The sequence below is a fragment of the Oncorhynchus mykiss genome, chromosome 17, assembly GCF_013265735.2.
Source record: "Oncorhynchus mykiss isolate Arlee chromosome 17, USDA_OmykA_1.1, whole genome shotgun sequence".
Lineage (NCBI taxonomy): Eukaryota > Metazoa > Chordata > Actinopteri > Salmoniformes > Salmonidae > Oncorhynchus > Oncorhynchus mykiss.
The window spans coordinates 59775388-59795827 of NC_048581.1; the positions used below are offsets into that span (position 1 = coordinate 59775388).

At 41.3% G+C, this 20440-nt stretch overlaps 1 protein-coding gene across 3 annotated transcripts in view; it reads right to left on the reverse strand.

The window, feature by feature from the left end:
- The window catches only part of LOC110493229 (sodium channel protein type 8 subunit alpha), a 122199-nt gene that overhangs the window by 65051 nt on the left and 36708 nt on the right, over window positions 1–20440 (reverse strand). For all 3 annotated transcript variants that reach the window (XM_036950343.1, XM_036950341.1, XM_036950342.1), the window contains 4 exons: window positions 7342–7405; window positions 7009–7150; window positions 3955–4161; window positions 2941–3258 (listed from right to left, as the gene is read on the reverse strand). In XM_036950343.1, coding sequence (XP_036806238.1) covers window positions 2941–3258; window positions 3955–4161; window positions 7009–7150; window positions 7342–7405 — 731 coding nt within the window. The remainder of the gene's footprint in view (window positions 1–2940; window positions 3259–3954; window positions 4162–7008; window positions 7151–7341; window positions 7406–20440) is intronic.

Genomic DNA, 20440 nt, shown 5'->3' on the forward strand with positions numbered 1-20440 from the left:
TCTGGCCACTCTACCATAAAGGCCTGATTGGTGGAGTGCTGCAGAGATGGTTGTCCTTCTGGAAGGTTCTCCCATCTTCACAGAGTAACTATGGAGCTCTGTCAGAGTGGCCACCCTGACCAAGGCCCTTCTCCCCCAATTGCACAGTTTGACCGGGCGGCCAGCTCTAGGAAGAGTCTCGGTGGTTCCAAACATCTTCCATTTAAGAATCACGGAGGCCACTGTGCTCTTGGGGATCTTCAATAATGCAGAATTTGTTGTACTCTTCCCCAGATCTGTGCCTCTACACAATCCTGTCTCGATACTCTACGGACAATTCCTTTGACCTCATGGCTTGGTTTTTGCTCTGACCTGCACTGTCAACTGTGGGACCTTATATAGACAGGTGTGTACCTTTCCAAATCATGTCCAATCAATTTAATTTACCACAGGTGGAATCCAGTCAAGTTGTAGAAACATCTCAAGGATAATCAATGGAAACAGGATGCACCTGTTTCCATCCAGCTCAATTTCGAGTCTCATAGCATATAGTCTGAATACTTATGTAAATAAGGTAGTTCCATTTGTTGTTTTATACATTTGAAAAAAATCTAAAAAAAAACGTTTTTGCTTTATCATTATGGGGTATTGTGTGTAGATTGATGAGGAAAACAATTTGTTTAATACATTTTAGAATAAGGCTGTAATGTAACAAAATGTGGAAAAAGTCACAGGGTCTGAATACTTTCCGAATGCGCTGTACCTTGAAAAGATTTAGATATGGCGCGACCACAGATTTGGCCCCTGGGGCGATTGGCAGCCATTTGTGAAAATGGCCACCAACATTAACACTATTTTACAATTCAAAAGGAATGCTTTGTGGTAAAGGCACCAAATTTGTCACAGAGCTAGATTTATGGACCCATGGCTGCCGACTGTAACACTATTTTGATGGTCAGAAGAACTATTTCCAGATATACAAAGCACATTTGACACAAAGGCACTGTAGATTAAGGGTAGATTTAGAAATGGAGCCACCACAGACATCTTACAAAATGGCCATTGTCTGTATTACAATGTTACAGTTCTGAAGTCCTTTTTTTAAATAAACGTATCAGATTTGGCAGAGTTAGATTTATATATCACAAAAAATATTTAGATATGGAGCCATCACAGATTTGTCCCCAGGGGGCTGTGGCAGCCATCTTTGAAAATGACTGCCTAGCAGTACCAATATTTTACAACTTAGAACTATTTTACGAGAAAGGCTCCAAGTTTGGCCCAGAGATAGATTTATGGACCCTACAAAGACTAAGATATGGAGCCAACACAGACCTTTCACCCCAAATACGCTATATGTTATACTGCATTATAGTTTTTGTAACACATTTTTGATAACACACAGCTGTTGGTTGATACACACCATTGGTTGCTATGAATACAGGGTGTCAAGTCAGGTCCAAAGCTATGAGATCCCTTTGCTTAGTACCAAATAGTAAGTTAGCGGCTTAGTTCCAGGGCTTTTGATGTTCTTTTTAAAATATTTGGTCTGTTTCTATGATTGCATCCACTGACCTAATAAAAAAGATCTTTAATTATGATTTTGGAGGTCCCTTAGCGGAAGTAAGTACACCTTTACCTGATGCTTCCTCAAATCAACAGTGACCACCAAAATGTGGTGAAAATAAAAGACTCTCTGTGTCATGTACAGTTCTTGTCTCACTGAAGCACAGCTTGAGAGAATTGTCCACAGCAATTGTGAACTACTCAAATATTTTTCACAGGTACAGCTCTAGTTAGTGTGTATTTCATCCTGATATGGGCATTGGGAAGTAGCTTCAGTAACCATTTGTTTAAATGCTCATGGAACCCAACCCATTAGACCAAAATAATATTCAGTCTTGGGCCGAGGCTGGTTTTATGTCGCAGGTAGAGCTACCTCATCAATAGAGCATTCTAACTCACCTCCACTAGAAGCAGTCCCAGAAATGTTTACGTTTTCCTACAAATGTGGCCTACATGGCTGCAGTACTCATTGTATTATACTGTGTGTAACTGTTCAACTTTTTGGTTTTCAGGAGAACCAGGCTAACTATAAACCGTGACTTTAAAAGTCAAAGAAGTATATGCCACGACTTTTTGTAGATTAAAGGTTTGTAAAATAGTGGTAGTCTGCGGCTATATAGTAAGATGGCTGCCACGGCCCCCAGGGGCCAAATCTGTGGTTGCTCCATATCAAAATAGTTTTAGGGTACCTAAATCTACCTTTGTGCAACATTTGGTGTGTTTATAAAAAAATTTAAGAAAAAATTCAGAACGATAACGTTGTATTACTGACAATGGCCATTTTGTGAGATGTCTGTCACAGCCCCCGGGGGCCAAATCTCTGGTGTTTCCATATCTAAATACTTTCAGGCTCCATAAATCTACCTCTGTGCCATATGTGGAATGTTTCTCTCAAAAAAGTCCTTCTGAGTTGCTTACCAAGAGGATAGTGAATGTTCCTGAGTGGTGTAGTTACAGTTTTGACTTAAATCTGCTTGAAAATCTATGGCAAGACTTGAAAATGGCTGTCTATCAACAACTAACTTTACAGAGTTTGAAGAAATGTTAAAATAACAAGACTCACAGCTGTAATAGCTGTCAAAATAGCTTATAATATTGACTCAAGGGGTGAATATTTATCTTATTAAGATATAAAAGTGTTTTATTTTACATAAATAAAAATATGTAGAAATGTTTTTCCACTTTCACATTATTGTGTTTTTGTGTAGATCGTTGACACAAAAAGGACAATTAAATACATTTTAATCCCAATTTGGAACACAGTAAAATGTGAAGAAATCCAAGGGTAGTGAAAACTTATGATAGGCACTGTATGTCTCATTACTCATGAAAGTCTCTGAAAATGACTTAAATTAAGAAAATAGTTTATCTTTATTGTCTGATGCTAGTTTTTACCTGGTTCATGATGGACGACTTGCGTCCCAGCCGGTTGCCTGGGAAACGGAAGATGCTCCTCCTGCTGCCATCGTCTGACTCGGACTTAACGTGCTTCTCGTGGTCGACCTTCTCGCCTTTCTCCCCCTTCTCTTTCTTCTCCTCCTCTTTCTGACGAGACTTCTTCTTGCGATTGCGTCGATCCTTGGCGCTCTTGGAGCTGAGCTTGGACGCATCAGAGGAGCTACGGGATAGGTGACCTCCACCCTCCGTTGCATCGCCCCCCTCCACCCCGTCGGCCTCCGACACCATGCCCGCCGAGGTCGCCATGGCAGCAGCCTGAGGGGTGGGGAAGTGAGGGACAGGTAAGAGAGAGGAAAAGTGAAGGGAATGAAGGGAGACAGACAGACAGACAGACAGACAGACAGACAGACAGACAGACAGACAGACAGACAGACAGACAGACAGGCAGACAGACAGACAGACTAACTAGGGCTGATTTGTTTACTGTGGTTCAAATAACTTTTTCTGATTTGAATATTTGCTAAATAAATGTTTTAGCATGGAGCATGGAGCATGAGCTACTCACTAGGCTATAGCCTATGTCTACTGCAGGACAAGACAAAGCCGTGAGAAAACTAGTTTTGATACGTCATGGTTATTAAAGTCCTAAACAACATTATCAAATGGAGAACACGCTTTTTGGAAGAGATATACCTGATTTTGGTGCAAGTACAGCTGACTAGCGCTAGCTGGCGTTATAGTAACCTTAGCTACAATTTTGTGGATTAAACTAAATTACGAATCTGATAAGAATCCCAGAAGACAGACAGACACTGACAGACAGACAGACAACACCCACACCCAGTCTGGGACTAACCTGGGCATCCTGAAGGATGGCAAGACAGAACAGGTAGGAGAGGGGAGAAGTGAAGGGAGTGTTGTGTACAGACAGATAGACCCAGCAATCAGACAGATAGAGAGACAGACAGACAGATGGCTCCTCACCCAGTCTAACACCAGGGAGGGACAAACCTGTGCATCCTCTTGCTGGTTCTTGATCTGCTCCAGCATGGCTTTGAACTCTGCCTCTTTCTGCTCGGCCTCCTCTATCGTCGCCTGGTTCTGCTCCTCATAGGCCATGGCCACCACAGCCAGAATCAGATTAACCAGGTAGAAGGATCCAACGAAGATCACCAACACAAAGAAAATCATGTAGGTTTTCCCTGCCGCTCGCAGTGTCTGGGAGGGAGGGAGAGGGGGGAGGAAGGAAAGGGGGAAAGAAAGAGGGAAAACAAAGAGAAGCAACATATACTGTAACAATGGTCATAATGAATAAACATTACCCATTAATTGTTTGAAGTGGCAGTATTTTTCTTCCAGAGCTGAGGTACTTCCCTGTGTTTCTCTGTCAATGCATGGTGTCTGTACTATCTTTGGCAATGTTAGCTCTGTTGGTGCTTTGACATCCACACCAATAGGTTTCTCTGGGAATGGCTCATACATGCATAATACACCATCTGTAATCTTCTCCTGGCGGAGTAAGCCACGCAATCTTTACATTCAACACCTAAAATGTATAGTACATGTGAGTTGCACGCTCGTTCCCTTCATAGTGAACGCGTACTAACTATTTCGTAACATACTGTACATATTGAAATTCATAACATATCATGCGAATCGGAGGAAGTAACATCATAAAAAATGGATGATAGACATTCACAAATTAATATATATTATACAAAACGTAACATATAATAAATGGAGGGACACAAATCTAAAGTTAGAAAATAATTGTCAACCCGATTTGAAACATTTTATTTCCTAAATGGAGTAGGCTGATGTATTCAATTATGTATTTATGGCTGAATTTTGGAGTACATTTGTACAAAAGTTTATGAGAGTCCACCCATAACCTGGCCCCTGCGCCAAAATACAACTTTGTTTGCACTCGTGAAATGTAGGCTATACATCCATTTACGAGGGGCAACCTTTCTGTAATTCCAACCAACCATAATTCCATGTCTTTTCCTTTGGCCTGTTAGCACACAAGTTGTCCCAATTGATAACGCACCCCCTCGAAGCATGCAACAGTGTGTGACCGTGGCCCACAATTTATGGAGTTCCTGCCTGTGTGTATTCCTGCATCTACAGGCAGCCCCTCGAGTAACCCATTGGTTCCTGCATGAACGTCCCCCCCTTGAGCACGCCATCGTCCTGCTTGTGTGACACTTCTGATATTTTGGATTTCCCCTGATTGTCTATGTGATTCAAATGTAGGCCAAAAGGGAAATAAAAGTATTTTGAGTTTTTCGGGGCGAAAGACAGCTAGCTAGCGACTGGTGTTGCCCCCGCCTGATGTGTAAGAGAGTGCTAGCTAGTACCCAGTGACCTTCGCTCCTGTCTTCTGAACACCTGCCTTCGACGCCATTAACAGAACTGCGGGAAAGCAGTGCCCGATAGGCGGGGGCTTAGGACACTGTCTACCAGTTAGCTAGCTACAGTTGTTGCCCCCGCCTCTTCTTCTTCTGTGGGGTATATCGGCGGTTGGCATCCACCTCCTGTACTGGAGTGCCCCTGCCTCCCGCCTGTGGTCCTAGCTTAAAAATGTACCAATTGAAGTATAAAGAGGGTTATACATAAAGATGTAGGATCTTAATTTGAGCCAGTTTGCTAGAGTAGGAAAATAATGCAGGAGTCTTGACAGGTGCTTCCAGGTGTGCTTTTGTCTGCTCACTGTTTTAATGCTCCCAAACTTAATATTTTAATAAAGCTTTGGTGATTAAGAAGGTGGTCTCAGAAGTCAAACCCTTTATCGATAGTCTTTACTACTCGGAGAATGCTTTGGGCAGGACAAAAAAAAACAGCCTTCATTGAGAGGAGTGGAGGCTATGCCTGGTTTTTAATAAAAGGAAATGGGAAAAAACATTTGTCTATTATGTCCCTAAATACAAAGTTTATATATGCACTTAAGCTGTCACAATCCATTGCTAAGACCAGCATTTAATTGGACTTATATATCCCCACCAGTTCTGCCTGAACTTGGCACTTTGGTGCACGTTTTTAAGGACACACCTCAGATATTGCCACCCCTCCCACCTCAGCAAAAGCGTGCTCATATAAGACAGGTGAATTACCAATCTTGGTGCAAGGGTTGGTAAATAGCACAGCGCCGGCTTAACATGTTGAAATTGCCAACGAGCGTGCATTTAACAATTGCTCTTACTTAATGCCAGCCCGAAAATAGAGCCCTCCTTATTTTAACACACACTTACATTAGGCAATACTCAACAACATGTTGAGTTCTCTCAAGCTCTTCCAGTCAAACTTAAAACAGAATCTTTCTCATCTGCAGCTGGGACATAGATTATGACCAAAGACCAGAAATCAGGTTAAACTCTGAGATACTGTAGAATCCATACAGCCTCTCATCAACAGACAGACCAGTCCTTGACAAGAAGCAGTCAGTGACTCACAGTTTGATGGCAAAGAAACCAAGAGAGAGAAAATGCCGAGAGGCTATTTGCTGATCCACTGTCAAGCATGATGATTTAGTTTCTTTGCATGTTGTAGACAGGGCAGAAATGCCAGCCTTAATGAACCAATTAGCCAGTAGCCCTTTTCTGCAGTCAAATGACCTAGTGGGTGGAATATTATTATTTTTGTTTTACTAACTAAAATCTGGTGTTTATATTAAACCGTTTATTTTACTATTGGGATGGAAACTCATAATTGAATACATTTCAACTCTCGCTCTAACATGGTACAGATTTGTTTAAGCCCATAACCATGTGTGTGTGAGGTGTATACATTTGTTTCAAAGTGTATTTGTTTAAGACTACCAAGTAACACTCTGTGTGACCATGATTTAGCCCACTGCAGTAAAAGGTTAAACAACAGTGCTGCAGAACTGACAGTCAATTCTCAGTTCAAAACAACAACATAGAGCCGTCTCAATCTATCGCTTTGGTTTCAATGCTCTCCGGCTGCTCATATAAGCCGCCCACATTGAATTACACTGCTTCCGCCATTACAAGCAGGAATTATTACAGTATTAATTTTCCCTGTCTATGACGAGCTTGGCCTTACCAGCATGTAGAGGTTCTCCCAGAAGTCTTGGGTCATGAGGCGGAAGAGAGTGAGGAAGGCCCAGCCGAAGCTGTCAAAGCTGGTGTACCCGTAGTTTGGGTTTCTCCCGGCCTTCATACACGTGTAGCCCTCAGGGCACCGCCTGGGAGGAAGGGAGGGAGAAGGGGAGTCATGATTTTCATGGAGTCATGAAGTAAATCTCCCATTGACATCGACGCATGATTTGCGTGAAAGTCTTAGTTATGTTAGGATTATTTTCTGTTGTTCCCTTTTATGGTGGCTATTCCAATCTACTGGAAGTTTTATTTTGTAGTAATAGATCATGAGACTCACCCTGAGTCCGAGCTGTTTCCACACAGTAGAGCATCCAGCTGCCCAGGAATGAAATAGAAATTCCCTGAAAAAGTTAAGGACATCTTTATCTTCATCTGACTCATACATTTCAGGCTCTTATGGTTATGTGGAATGTGGGACTGTTTATTTACGATGTGCAGTGGACTCACCATCATTCATTTATACTGTATTCTGCATGTTCTTTTATCTAACCCAGACATGTACAGTGGGGCAAAAAAGTATTTAGTCAGCCACCAATTGTGCAAGTTCTCCCACTTCAAAATATGAGAGAGGCCTGTAATTTTCATCATAGGTACACTTCAACTATGACAGACAAAATGAGAAAAAAAATCCAGAAAATCACATTGTAGGATTTTTTATGAATTTATTTGCAAATTATGGTGGAAAATAAGTACTTGGTCACCTACAAACAAGCAAGATTTCTGGCTCTCACAAACCTGTAACTTCTTCTTTAAGAGGCTCCTCCTCCACTCGTTACCTGTATTAATGGCACCTGTTTGAACTTGTTATCAGTATAAAAGACACCTGTCCACAACCTCAAACAGTCACACTCCAAACTCCACTATGGCCAAGACCAAAGAGCTGTCAAAGGACACCAGAAACAAAATTGTAGACCTGCACCAGGCTGGGAAGACTGAATCTGCAATAGGTAAGCAGCTTGGTTTGAAGAAATCAACTGTGGGAGCAATTATTAGGAAATGGAAGACATACAAGACCACTGATAATCTCCCTCAATCTGGGGCTCCACGCAAGATCTCAAAATGATCACAAGAACGGTGAGCAAAAATCCCAGAACCACACGGGGGGACCTAGTGAATGACCTGCAGAGAGCTGGGACCAAAGTAACAAAGCCTACCATCAGAAACACACTACGCCGCCAGGGACTCAAATCCTGCAGTGCCAGACGTGTCCCCCTGCTTAAGCCAGTACATGTCCAGGCCCGTCTGAAGTTTGCTAGAGAGCATTTGGATGATCCAGAAGAAGATTGGGAGAATGTCATATGGTCAGATTAAACCAAAATATAACTTTTTGGTAAAAACTCAACTCGTCGTGTTTGGAGGACAAAGAACACCATATCTACTGGGAAGCATGGGGGTGGAAACATCATGCTTTGGGGCTGTTTTTCTGCAAAGGGACCAGGACGACTGATCCGTGTAAAGGAAAGAATGAATGGGGCCATGTATCGTGAGATTTTGAGTGAAAACCTCCTTCCATCAGCAAGGACATTGAAGATGAAACGTGGCTGGGTCTTTCAGCATGACAATGATCCCAAACACACCGCCCGGGCAACGAAGGAGTGGCTTCGTAAGAAGTATTTCAAGGTCCTGGAGTGGCCTAGCCAGTCTCCAGATCTCAACCCCATAGAAAATCTTTGGAGGGAGTTGAAAGTCCGTGTTGCCCAGCAACAGCCCCAAAACATCACTGCTCTAGAGGAGATCTGCATGGAGGAATGGGCCAAAATACCAGCAACATTGTGTGAAAACCTTGTGAAGACTTACAGAAAACATTTGACCTCTGTCATTGCCAACAAAGGGTATTTAACAAAGTATTGAGATAAACTTTTGTTATTGACCAAATACTTATTTTCCACCATAATTTGCAAATAAATTCATTAAAAATCCTACAATGTGATTTTCTGGATTTTTTTCTTCTCATTTTGTCTGTCATGGTTGAAGTGTACCTATGATGAAAATTACAGGCCTCTCTCATCTTTTTAAGTGGGAGAACTTGCACAATTGGTGGCTGACTAAATACTTTTTTGCCCCACTGTACAAACAAATGTCTTTCTGTCTAGTCGTAGACATATAGGGCCTTCAGAAAGTATTCATATCCCTTGTCTTATTCAACATTTTGTTGTTACAGCCTGAATTCAAAATTCATTAAATAATGTTTTTCTGTCACCAATCTACACAAAATACCCCATAATCACAAAGTGAAAACATGTTTTAAGAAATGTTAGCAAATTTATTGAAAATAAAATACAGAAATATCTCATTTACATAAGTATATTTATTTTACTTTAGTTTATTTTGTAAATATTTTCTTAAAACTGCTATATTGGTTAAAGTCTTGTAAGGAAGCATTTCACAGTAAGGTGTATTCATCCTGTTGTATTCAGCGCATGTGACAAATAACATTTTATTAGACTTGATTTAGATTTTCAAACTGATTTATTCCAAAACTGTAACTAGGCCACTCAGGAACATTCAATGTTGTCTTTCAAGCAACTCCAGTGTATATTTGGACTTGTTTTGGGTTATTCTTCTGCCGAAGTGTCTGCTAGAAAGCAGACTGAACCAGGTCTTCCTCTAGGATTTTGCCTGTGCTTAGCTCAATTTCATTTATTTTTATCCTTAAAAAAACTCCCTAGTCCTGGCCAATGACAAGCATACCCATAACATGATGCAGCCCCTAACATATGTGTTGTGTTAGATTTGCCCCTAACATAACACTTTGTATTCAAGACAAAAACAAATATTTCTTTGCCACATTTTTAGCAGTTTTACTTTAGTTCCTTATTGCGAACAGGATGCATGTTTTGGAATATTTTTGTTCTGTACAGTCTTCCTTCTTTTCACTCTTTCATTTAGGTTAGTATTGTGGAGTAACTACAATATTGTTGAGCCATCCTCAGTTTTCTCCTATCACAGCCATTAACCATTTTAAAGACACCATTGACCTCATTGTGAAATTCCTGAGTGGTTTTCATCCTCTCTGGCAACTGAGTTAGGAAGGACGCCTGTATTTTTGTAGTGACTGTGTGTATTGATACACCATGCTCAAAGGGATATTCAATGTCTGCTTTTTTACCCATTAACCACTAGATGCCCTTCTTTGTGAGGCATTGGAAAACCTCCCTGGTCTTTGTGGTTGAATCTGTGTTTGAAATTCACTGCTCGACTGAGGGACCTTACAGATAATTGTATGTGTGGGGTACAGAGATGAGGTATTGTCACGACTTCCGCCGAAGTCAGCTCCTCTCCTTGTTCGGGCGGCGTTCGGCGATCAACGTCACCGGCTTTCTAGCCATCGCCGCTCCATTTCTCATATATCCATTTGTTTTGTCTTGTTCCATTACACACCTGGTTTCCATTCTATAATTACTGCATGTATTTAGTCCTCTGTTCCCCACCATGTCTTTGTGTGTAATTGTTTATTGTTATGTGGATTTTGTCAGGCACTTTACTTTTGCTATATTCCGTGTTTTTGATACATTATTGTTCTTATTTGCTGTCATTTTTGGACCAGAATTAAAGTGCGCCTGTTTATTACACTCCGCTCTCCTGCACCTGACTTCGCCTCCCATACACACCCCTGACAGGTAGTCATTCAAAAATCATGTTAAACACTATTATTGAACACAGAGTGAGTCCATGCAACTTATTATGTGACTTGTTAAGCACATCTTCACTCCTGAACATATTTACATAACAAATGGATTGAATACTTATTGACTCAAGAAATTTCAGCTTTTAATTTGTAACTCATTTCAAAAAAATTCTAAAAACATAATTCCAGTTTGACAGTGTGGGATATTATTGTGTGTAGGCCATTGACACAAATCTCAATTTAATCCATTATAAATTCAGGATGTAACACAAGAATATGTGAAGAAAAAATGTCAAGGGGTGTGAATACTTTCTGAAGGAACTGTACATGTCTTTTGGTCTAGTCATGATGTGACGATCCCAAATTAATTTTGAACATCGCAGTCCGTCTCCTCCCGATGCTGCCTTGCCCCTTTAATTTCCCATTAAGTAGCCAGCACATTTGGGTTGATTATTTTCCAGAAAATCTCAAATGTTCCTTTCAAAGAAAATTGCAACCCCTCGAGTATTCCTGTTTCCCGACCGTAAATGCTATTTAAAAGCATATAAAAGCCTACGAGCAAAAAAAAATAAACTCAAAGCACACACCCCTGAGGGGCCCCCGTGTTGAGGACCAGCTTGGCGGATGTGTTGTTACCCTTACCACCTGGGTGCGGCCCGTCAGGAAGTCCAGGATCCAGTTGCGGCAGGGTAGCCTAGTGGTTAGAGCGTTGGACTAGTAACCGGAAGGTTGCAAGTTCAAATCCCCGAGCTGACTAGGTACAAATCTGTCGTTCTGCCCCTGAACAGGCAGTTAACCCACTGTTCCTAGGCCGTCATTGAAAATAAGAATTTGTTCTTAACTGACTTGCCTAGTTAAATAAAGGTAAAAGAAAAGAAAGAAAGTTGCAGAGGGAGGTGTTAAGTCCCAGGCTCCTTAGCTTAGTAATGAGCATTGAGGGCACTAGGGTGTTGAACGTTGAGCTATAGTCAATGAATAGCATTCTCACATAGGTGTTCCTTTTGTCCAGATAGGAAAGGGAAGAGTGGAGTGCAATAGAGATTGCATCATCTGTGGATCTTTTGGTGCAGTGTGCAAATTGGAGTGGGTATAGGGTTCCTGGGATAATGACCAGCCTTTCAAAGCATTTTGTGGCTACAGATGTGAGTGCTACCAGTCGGTAGTCATTTAAGTAGGTTACCTTAGTGTTCTTGGGCACAGGGACTATGGTGGTCTGCTTGAAACATGTTGGTATTACAGACTCAGACAGGGAAAGGTTGAAAATGTCAGTGAAAACACTTGCAAGTTGGTCAGCGCATGCTCAAAGTACTCGTCCTGGTAATCTGTCTGGCCCAGCAGCCTTGTGAATGTTGACCTGTTTAAAGGTCTTACATCGGCTGCAGAGAGCGTGATCACACAGTCATCTGGAACAGCTGATGCTCTCATGCATGTTTCAGTGTTACTTGCATCGACGCGAGAATATAAGTTATTTAGCTCGTCTGGTAGGCTCGTGTCACTGGGCAGCTCTCGGCTGTACTTCCCTTTGTAGTCTGTAATAGTTCGCAAGCCGTGCCACATCCGACGAGTGTTGGAGCCGGTGTAGTACGATTCGATCTTAGTCCTGTATTAACGCTCTGTTTGTTTGATGGTTCGTCGGAGGGCATAGCAGGATTTCTTATAAGCTTCCGGGTTAGAGTCCCGCTCCTTGAAAATGGCAGCTCTACCCTTTAGCTCAGTGCGAATGTTGCCTGTAATCCATGGCTTCTGGTTTGGGTATGTACGTACAATCACTGAGGGGACAACATCATCAATGAACTTATTGATGAAGCCAGTGATTGATGTGGTGTACTCCTCAATGGCATTGGAAGAATCCCGGAACATATTCAAGTCTGTGATAGCAAAACAGTCCTGTAGTTTAGCATCTGCTTCATCTGACCACTTTTTTATAGACCAAGTCACTGGTGCTTCCTGCTTTAATTTTTGCTTGTAGGCAGGAATCAGGAGGATAGAGTTATGGTCAGATTTGCCAAATGGAGGGTGAGGGAGAGCTTTGTACGTGTCTCTGTGTGTGGAGTAAAGGTGGTCTAGAATTGTTTTCTCCCTCTGGTTGCATATTTAACATGCTGATAGAAATTAGGTAAAACTGATTTAAGTTTCCCTGCATTAAGGTCCCCGGCCACTAGGAGCGCCGCCACTGGATGAGCGTTTTCCTGTTCGCTTATGGCGGAATACAGCTCATTGAGTACAGTTTTAGTGCCAGATTCGGTCTGTGGTGGTATGTAGACAGCTACAAAAAAACACAGATGAAAACTCTCTCGGTAGATGTGTGGTCTACGGCTTATCATGAGATACTCTACCTCAGGCTAGCAAAACCCTAAGACTTCCTTAGATATCGTGCACCAGCTATTGTTTACAAAAATGCATAGACCCCCGTCCTGTGTCTTACCAGAGGCTGCTGTTCTGTCCTGCCGATAGAGTGTATAACCCGCCAGCTGTATGTTCTTAATGTCGTCGTTCAGCTACAACTCGGTGAAACACAAGATATTACAGTTTTTAATGTCCCGTTGGTAGTATATACCTGCTTTTAGTTCGTCCCATTTATTTTCCAGCGATTGAATGTTAGCTAGCAGGACGGAAGGCAGGCAGGGGCAGATTAGCCACTCATCACCTGATCCTCACAAGGCATCCTGATCTGTTTCCGCGAAACCTACGTTTCCTTTTCCAGCAAATCACGGGGATCTGGGACTGGTCGGGTGTCCGTAGTTTATCCCTTGCGTCCGACTCATTGAAGAAGAACTCCTCGTCCAATTTGAGGTGAGTAATCCCAGTTCTGACGTCCAGAAGCTCTTTTCGGCCATAAGAGATGGTAGCAGCAACATTATGTACAAAACAAGTTACGAACAAAGCAACAAAAAAAAAATCAAAATAAATGGTTGGATAAGAGCCGATAAGACGGCAGCTCTACACTCCGGCTCCATCTTTTCCAAATTCTGGGGAATTTGAAAAGGTTGTGGCTGTTTTTACTTTATAACTGTTCGATTCCTGTGTATATTTACTAATTTACAGTAGTAGTCTGAAAGCATGTAAAAAATATATATATATTGATTGCTATTATATGCTATTAAATAGCATTTCCAGTTTGAACAGAAACACCCGGTATAACCGGAAGGGGCTTGCAATTTTCAGCAGTGTAGGTTTACTTGAATTACTTACCTGGCCAGAGTATTTTTTATGCCTGAGGTACTCGACTTTAATAAATTAACCAATATTATAATTTGAGTGGATAAAAAAAGTGTTTCAGGTGATGCAATTTGTGTCGTGAAATTATATTTTTTCCTGATTTAATTTAGGTGAATACAAGAAAACCCAAAGATCTAAGTTGTTTGAGGTTATTTCAAATCAATGTGCATTTAAGGAGTTTATGAGAAGTTTTCATTCTATCACTGACTTTTTCATGAGTCCTTTGTAATGGTTCACTACAATGGGGTCGGCAAGTCTCTATTTAACCTTGGATTTGGCTCAAGTACTTGGACAGGAACACAGCAGCTCTAGCAACCAACCCCTTTTCCTTGGATAGCGGACAGACCAGATATATACAGTTGAGATGTTTTGGCACTGGCCTACAGAAAATACCTCATAATGTCAAAGTGGAAATATATTTTTAGAAATGTTTATAAATTAATAAAAAATTAAAAGCTGAAATATCTTGAGTCAATAAGTGTTCAGCCCTTTTATGGCAAGCCTAAATAAGTTCAGGAGTAAAAATGTGCTTAACTAGTCACATAATGAGCTGCATTTTGAATGACTACCTCATCTCTGTACCCCACACATACAATAATCTGTAAGGTCCCTCAGTCCAGCAGTGAATTTGAAACACAGATTTAACCAAAAAGACCAGGGAGGTTATCCAATGCCTCACAAAGAAGGACACCTATTAGTAGATGGGTAAAAATAAAAATAAAGCTGACATTGAATATCCCTTTGAGCATGGTGACGTTATTAATTACACTTTGGATACACACTTTGGATTGTGTATCAATACACCGAGTCAATACAAAGATACAAGCGTTCTTCCTAAGTTGCCGGAAGGGAAGGAAGCCAGGTCAATGGTGACTTCAAAACAGTTACAGAGCTTAATGGCTGTGATAGCAGAAAACTGAGGATGGATCAACAACACTGTAGTTACTTCACAATACTAACCTAATTGACAGAGTGAAAAGAAGGAATCCTGTACAGAATAACATGCATCCTGTTTGCAACAAGACACAAAAAAAATGTGGCAAACCAATTCACTTTTTGCCCTGAGTACAAAGTGTTATGTTTGGGGAAAATCCAATATAACACATTACTGAGTACCACGCTCCATATTTAAAACATATTGGTCGCTGCATCATGTTATGGTATGCTTGTAATCGTTAAGCACTGGGGAATTTTTTAGGATAAAAAATAAATGGAATGGAGTTAAGCATAGGCAAAATCATAGAGGAAAACCTAGTTCAGTCTTCTTTTGCCCAGACACTGGGAGAGGAATTTGCCTTTCAGCAGGACAATAACCTAAAACCCAAGGCCAAATCTACACTGGAGTTGCTTACCAAGAATACAGTGAATGTTCCTGCATCGCCGAGTTACAGTTTTGACATAATCTGCTTGAAATTCTATGGCAAGACTTGAAAATGGTTGTCCGGCAATGATCAACAACCAATTTGACAGAGCTTGAAGAGTTTTTTAAATAATAATGGGCTAATATTGTACAATCCAGGTGTGCAAAGCTCTTAGAGACTTACCCAGAAAGATTCACAGCTGTAATCACTGCCAAAGTTGTTTCTAACATGTATTGACTCAAGGGTGTGAATACTTATATAAATGAGATATTTCTGTATTTCATTTTCAATAAATTTGCAAAAATGTCTTCGAACATGTTTTCACTTTGAATCCATTTGAATTCTGGCTGTAATACAACAAAATGTGGAATAAGTTAAGGGGTATGAATATTTTTTAAAGGCACTATAGCTGTTCAAATGCTCCTGAATAGAATATCTGGGTGGTCAGATTTATCCTTTGTCCTTTTGAGACAGATGAGTGACATCATTTCGCCAGTGCCTTGCTCTTCCACAGGGGGCTTACTACACTGTAAAGGTGAGGGAGTGAATTTGACAGTAACTTACAGGCAGCTCAGTGGCAAGTACATTTCTGTATTTCATATTGCAGTACAGCTACTGTAATCGAAATACAGTATGTAAGCAAGCACTATGTAATGACACACAGTACAATACCGTAGAATTGACTGTATAATACTGTGAAAAAGTAAATGCTACCATAATCATAATGAGTGAATGAATGAAATTCATTGAGGGGAGGGGTTTGTATTTCACAGTATTTTACTGTAATTACATGGAATTGGTGCAAGCAGGTTGGCTGCTAGGTAATGCGTTTACATATTACAGCATAGGGGAGAGTGGGGTAAGCTGAGCCATTTCTTACATTCAGAGTCACTATGTCAAGGGAAATATATTTTCTTTCTAACAAAGATATCTACATATATTTCAGGATGTTGTGTATCCCTGGAAATAATCAGAATTCATGTAAACATAACAGTTTTGAAAACATAGTTTGTACAAAAAAGTGGTCTCTTGGCACAACTTACCCCGGATATGGGGTAAGTCGTGTAAAAGGACAGGGTAAGTTGAGCCGCCTTGGGGTACGTGGGTGATGGAGTCCTGTGACAGTGGGTCATAGTGCTGGTAGGTCAAAGTTTAATTTGTGGAATGGGTTTTGGTATATTGTTTATCTTAAATGTATGCCTACATTCAGATATAGATCTCTCAGTTCAATATCACTTACCCTTCCATTTCTTGACCAGTTGTCTGGGACAGGGACGTTGTTTCGATGTGCCAATTCGTAGAAACGTTCTCTGCATTTGAGGCTACTAAGCCCATGAAACTGGTCTGCGAAATTCTTGATATATTTAGGAAGCTCAGACTCCATGTCATCAGATAAGACCTCGTGCTCCTCTGCTACTCTCTCATAGCCTCTCTTTCGCACAGATACATGTTATTTTTTCTTTTTTTGTCAATGTACCTCTTCAGTGTCATCCAGTCTATGTATTCATCCCTTAGTGCTGCTCAAATGGACTTTATCCCTTCTCTTACTTCGTTGGCTGCTCTCTGAAGAACCTCAAAGGGGGCTAAACCCCTGCTTATTGTACATGTCTATATACACAGGGCATGATGATGTCTGCTCTGTAACAATACAAATGTTGAGTTCATATGCATGCCATATTGCAAAAATACTATGCATATTATGCATAAAACACACAAAATAGAATCATAATTTGTATGGTATAGTGGCCATTGGCTCAACTGGCCCCAAGGCAAACATTTTGACTACATTAGCCCACACAGCTACAAGGATGCACTTTCATACTAGGTTTAGGACCTTATATTGTAGCTTATAGAGACCCCAACTGATGTATGAAACAATCTAAAACGATCTACTTTGCTTTAGATTCAAGCATCATGAAACCTATAACACAATCAATTATTTTAACTTTGTTCAAATAAGTTTTTTGGACCTAACTTGCTTACCACTTTTTCTATGTGGTTTCTTCCTCCACTGACTCCATCAAATGATATACCTCTTCCTAAATATTCGGCCGAATGATTAATTCTGTGTATGGTTTCCTAGAAACAAGGGGTGGCACAACTAAAACTTTTGCTCAACTTACACCGCTCTCCCCTATCAATGAATATTTGGTGTTTTATATCACTTGCACTTATAAAGGCTTCCAAACTGGCAGCAACTACAGAGCAAAACAGACCAAAAGAACATAACAAAATGCTCAACCTGTACAGGTTTAAGACTTGTTGCCACTTCAATCTGTCCCCTATACATGGAGCATTCTAACCACGCAATATAGCCTCTTACAAGGCACTCCTCAAAATATGTTAATGAGACAGATACAAAAATACCATGCACCCACTAGCGGTCAAAATGTTTTTGGTGCTCCAAAAATTCAGTGCGTTACTGTATTCTGTGGGGTGGAATTACAGTACCATTTGAAATACAGCAATTATTTCCCACCACCCACAACATTTTCCCACAATGCACCAAAATTTACAGTATGCTGCAGTAAAACGTTTCACAGTATTTAATATTGATAATACCCCAAATTAACGTATAAATTACAGTTTTCCATTACAGTGTAGGGTGGATGGCCCCACTCTCTCAGCATTCCAGTTGGGTCACTAAGGATGAGGGACTTTTCAGTATGAGACAAATTAGCCCATGATTATGTCCCATCGTCCCCTTAATCTGAGTCAAAGGGCTCTCCGTCATTGGAGTAGACCCGTCACCTCTCGCCCCAGACACTACGCTGGTGCGTATAGGGAGAGTAATGGGGAGATATTCACCACCCATTTGGTGGGGGGCAGTCCAGGAAGACTGAAGGGTTCCGGCATGCTCATATGAATACTATTCTCTGCCTTTTCTGCAGCGTTGTAACATCCTTTTCAGGACGGATGGCATGACTGCACTGGCGTCTATCAACTGGCTCACCAGAAGCGATAGCCAAGTAAGCGCTGGTTAGCGGAGTTAATGTTACTCTTTTACGACCAGCCCTAGCAGCTCCCGTTAAGCAGAGGTCTACTGACCCAAGAGAACAGAGAGATTTTCCATCCCCATCTGGACATGTTGGCCTATGCAAGGCCTGCCACTAAGAGTACATTTTTAGACCATACAGAGTGCCAGGGCCCTTTCCACACGCTCACTGTATAATGAAGTGGCATGTGATATGTCGTTTTATGAAGGGTGCACGTCGCTTACGCCCAGTGCCAAATCCTTTAGTCCCATTTTGGGTCATGTGCTTGAGGCTACTTCAGAGCAGCCATTTGAGCTACTGGAATGCATTGAGCTCTCTCTTTCAAACCACTTTACCATAGCCTTTATGTCCACAAAGTGAGTGAGTGAGCTGTTTGCACTGTCAGTCCACCACTCGTGCCTGCAATTTGCCACAGGGTTATCCAAGGTTAACTTACAGCCTAACCCCACCTTTGTGCCTAAAGTCAGCAATGCGTGTAATAGCCTCACTTTGGAGCTTTTTTATTTTTCTTCCACAGAAGAAGAGCGTCTCAATTGTTTATGTCCATTACGCGATTTACGCACCTACTGTACATTGACATGATGAGAGCTTTACGGAGGAGCAACCAGCTCTTTGTCTCCTGGGCACCTCTCCACATGGGTAGGCCCCTCTCTCGTCAACGGCTATTCCATTGGATAATAGAGGCTGTCATATTAGCCTAAGGGCCCATTCCACCAGAGGCATGGCTACATCATGGGCATTGTTCAAAGGCATCTCTGTATAAGAGATTTGTGATGCTGTAAATTGTGCTACCCCTTATTCATAGGTTGCACATCTGTCACTCGGTCGCGTCCTGCCATTGTTATGAACGTTCTCAAGCCGCCCTATACCGGCAGTGCAATAGTGGTGCCCTAAAGTCATGATAAGCTCAGTCAATTCTGGACCGGAGGCTAATGACTGTTTAGTCTAAATAACACTATAGGGCCTGGAAATACGATGACATTACTAAAGTAGTCAAATATTTAGTAGGAAACAACTTTGCCAGCATTATCATGTCATCAAATGTACTTTAGACAGATAGCAATGTTGTCATTAGCTAGCAAAGTTAATCACAAATAGCTAGCAATGCTAATGTTAGCAAGATAAAAGGTTTTCCTACTAATTGTTTGCCTCCTTTTGAATGCACTTTTGCTGAAATCTTCATCAGCGCTCATTGACGATGCATTGAGTAGAATGCTCAGTTGGGCATCAGTCCAAAACTAATGTTTCAAACAATATTGAATAGGTGAATACCTTTATGAGGTTTTACTGACTGGAGGTCACTGCGCCTTCCTGGCACATACGTTCCTCAGTGTCGGAGCCTCTGAGGGGGGATACTGTCAGGACTGTTTTGGCTTTGGAGAGCATATCTGTGATACGGTAGTGGGCTATATCCCATCGTGAGCTACCAAAACTAATATTTCAAAGAGAACGTAAAGGGATACTTTAAGATTTTGGCAATGAAACCATTGATCTACTACCCCAGCGTCAGATAATCTTGCGGAAATCATTTTTATGTCTCTGTGTCCAGTATGAAGGAAGATAGAGGTATTTTCGTAAGCCAATGCTAACTAGTGTTAACGCAATGACTGGAAGTCATAGACTAACACTAATTAGCAATTGTGCTAACGCTAGTTAGAAACTTCCTTCAAACTACACGCAGAGACATAAAAATGGTATCATCTTGTTCATCTGACTGGGGAAGTAGATAAAGGGCTTCATTGACAAAATCCCAAAGTGTCCCTTTAAGGTTACTGTTGTAACCCCGGGTTGTCTGATAGTAGAGTGAGGCATCTCACCGCGCATCCCTGTTTGCAAGCGTGTGAGGGCGAAATATATGCTTGAAAATGACCAGAAGGCAGGTCCGACAGATGTTGTGTGATCTGAGCCTCCATAGTGATCCACCTTAGGAGACATCTTTCATTGTGAGATACCTCACTCTATTATCAGAGAACCGGGGTTACGAAAGTAACCTTAAGTTTTCCATTACAGTGTTTATTTTAGACTATGAAAGACAAACAGATGCGATCGACCAATTAACTAAAAGAGACATTTGATCAGATTCTCTGGTAGGCACGGCCTACCTGGCACCCCTAACTCAAACTCAGCTCAAATGTTATAAGTCGAAACGGTCTTCTGTCTCAGTGTCACACA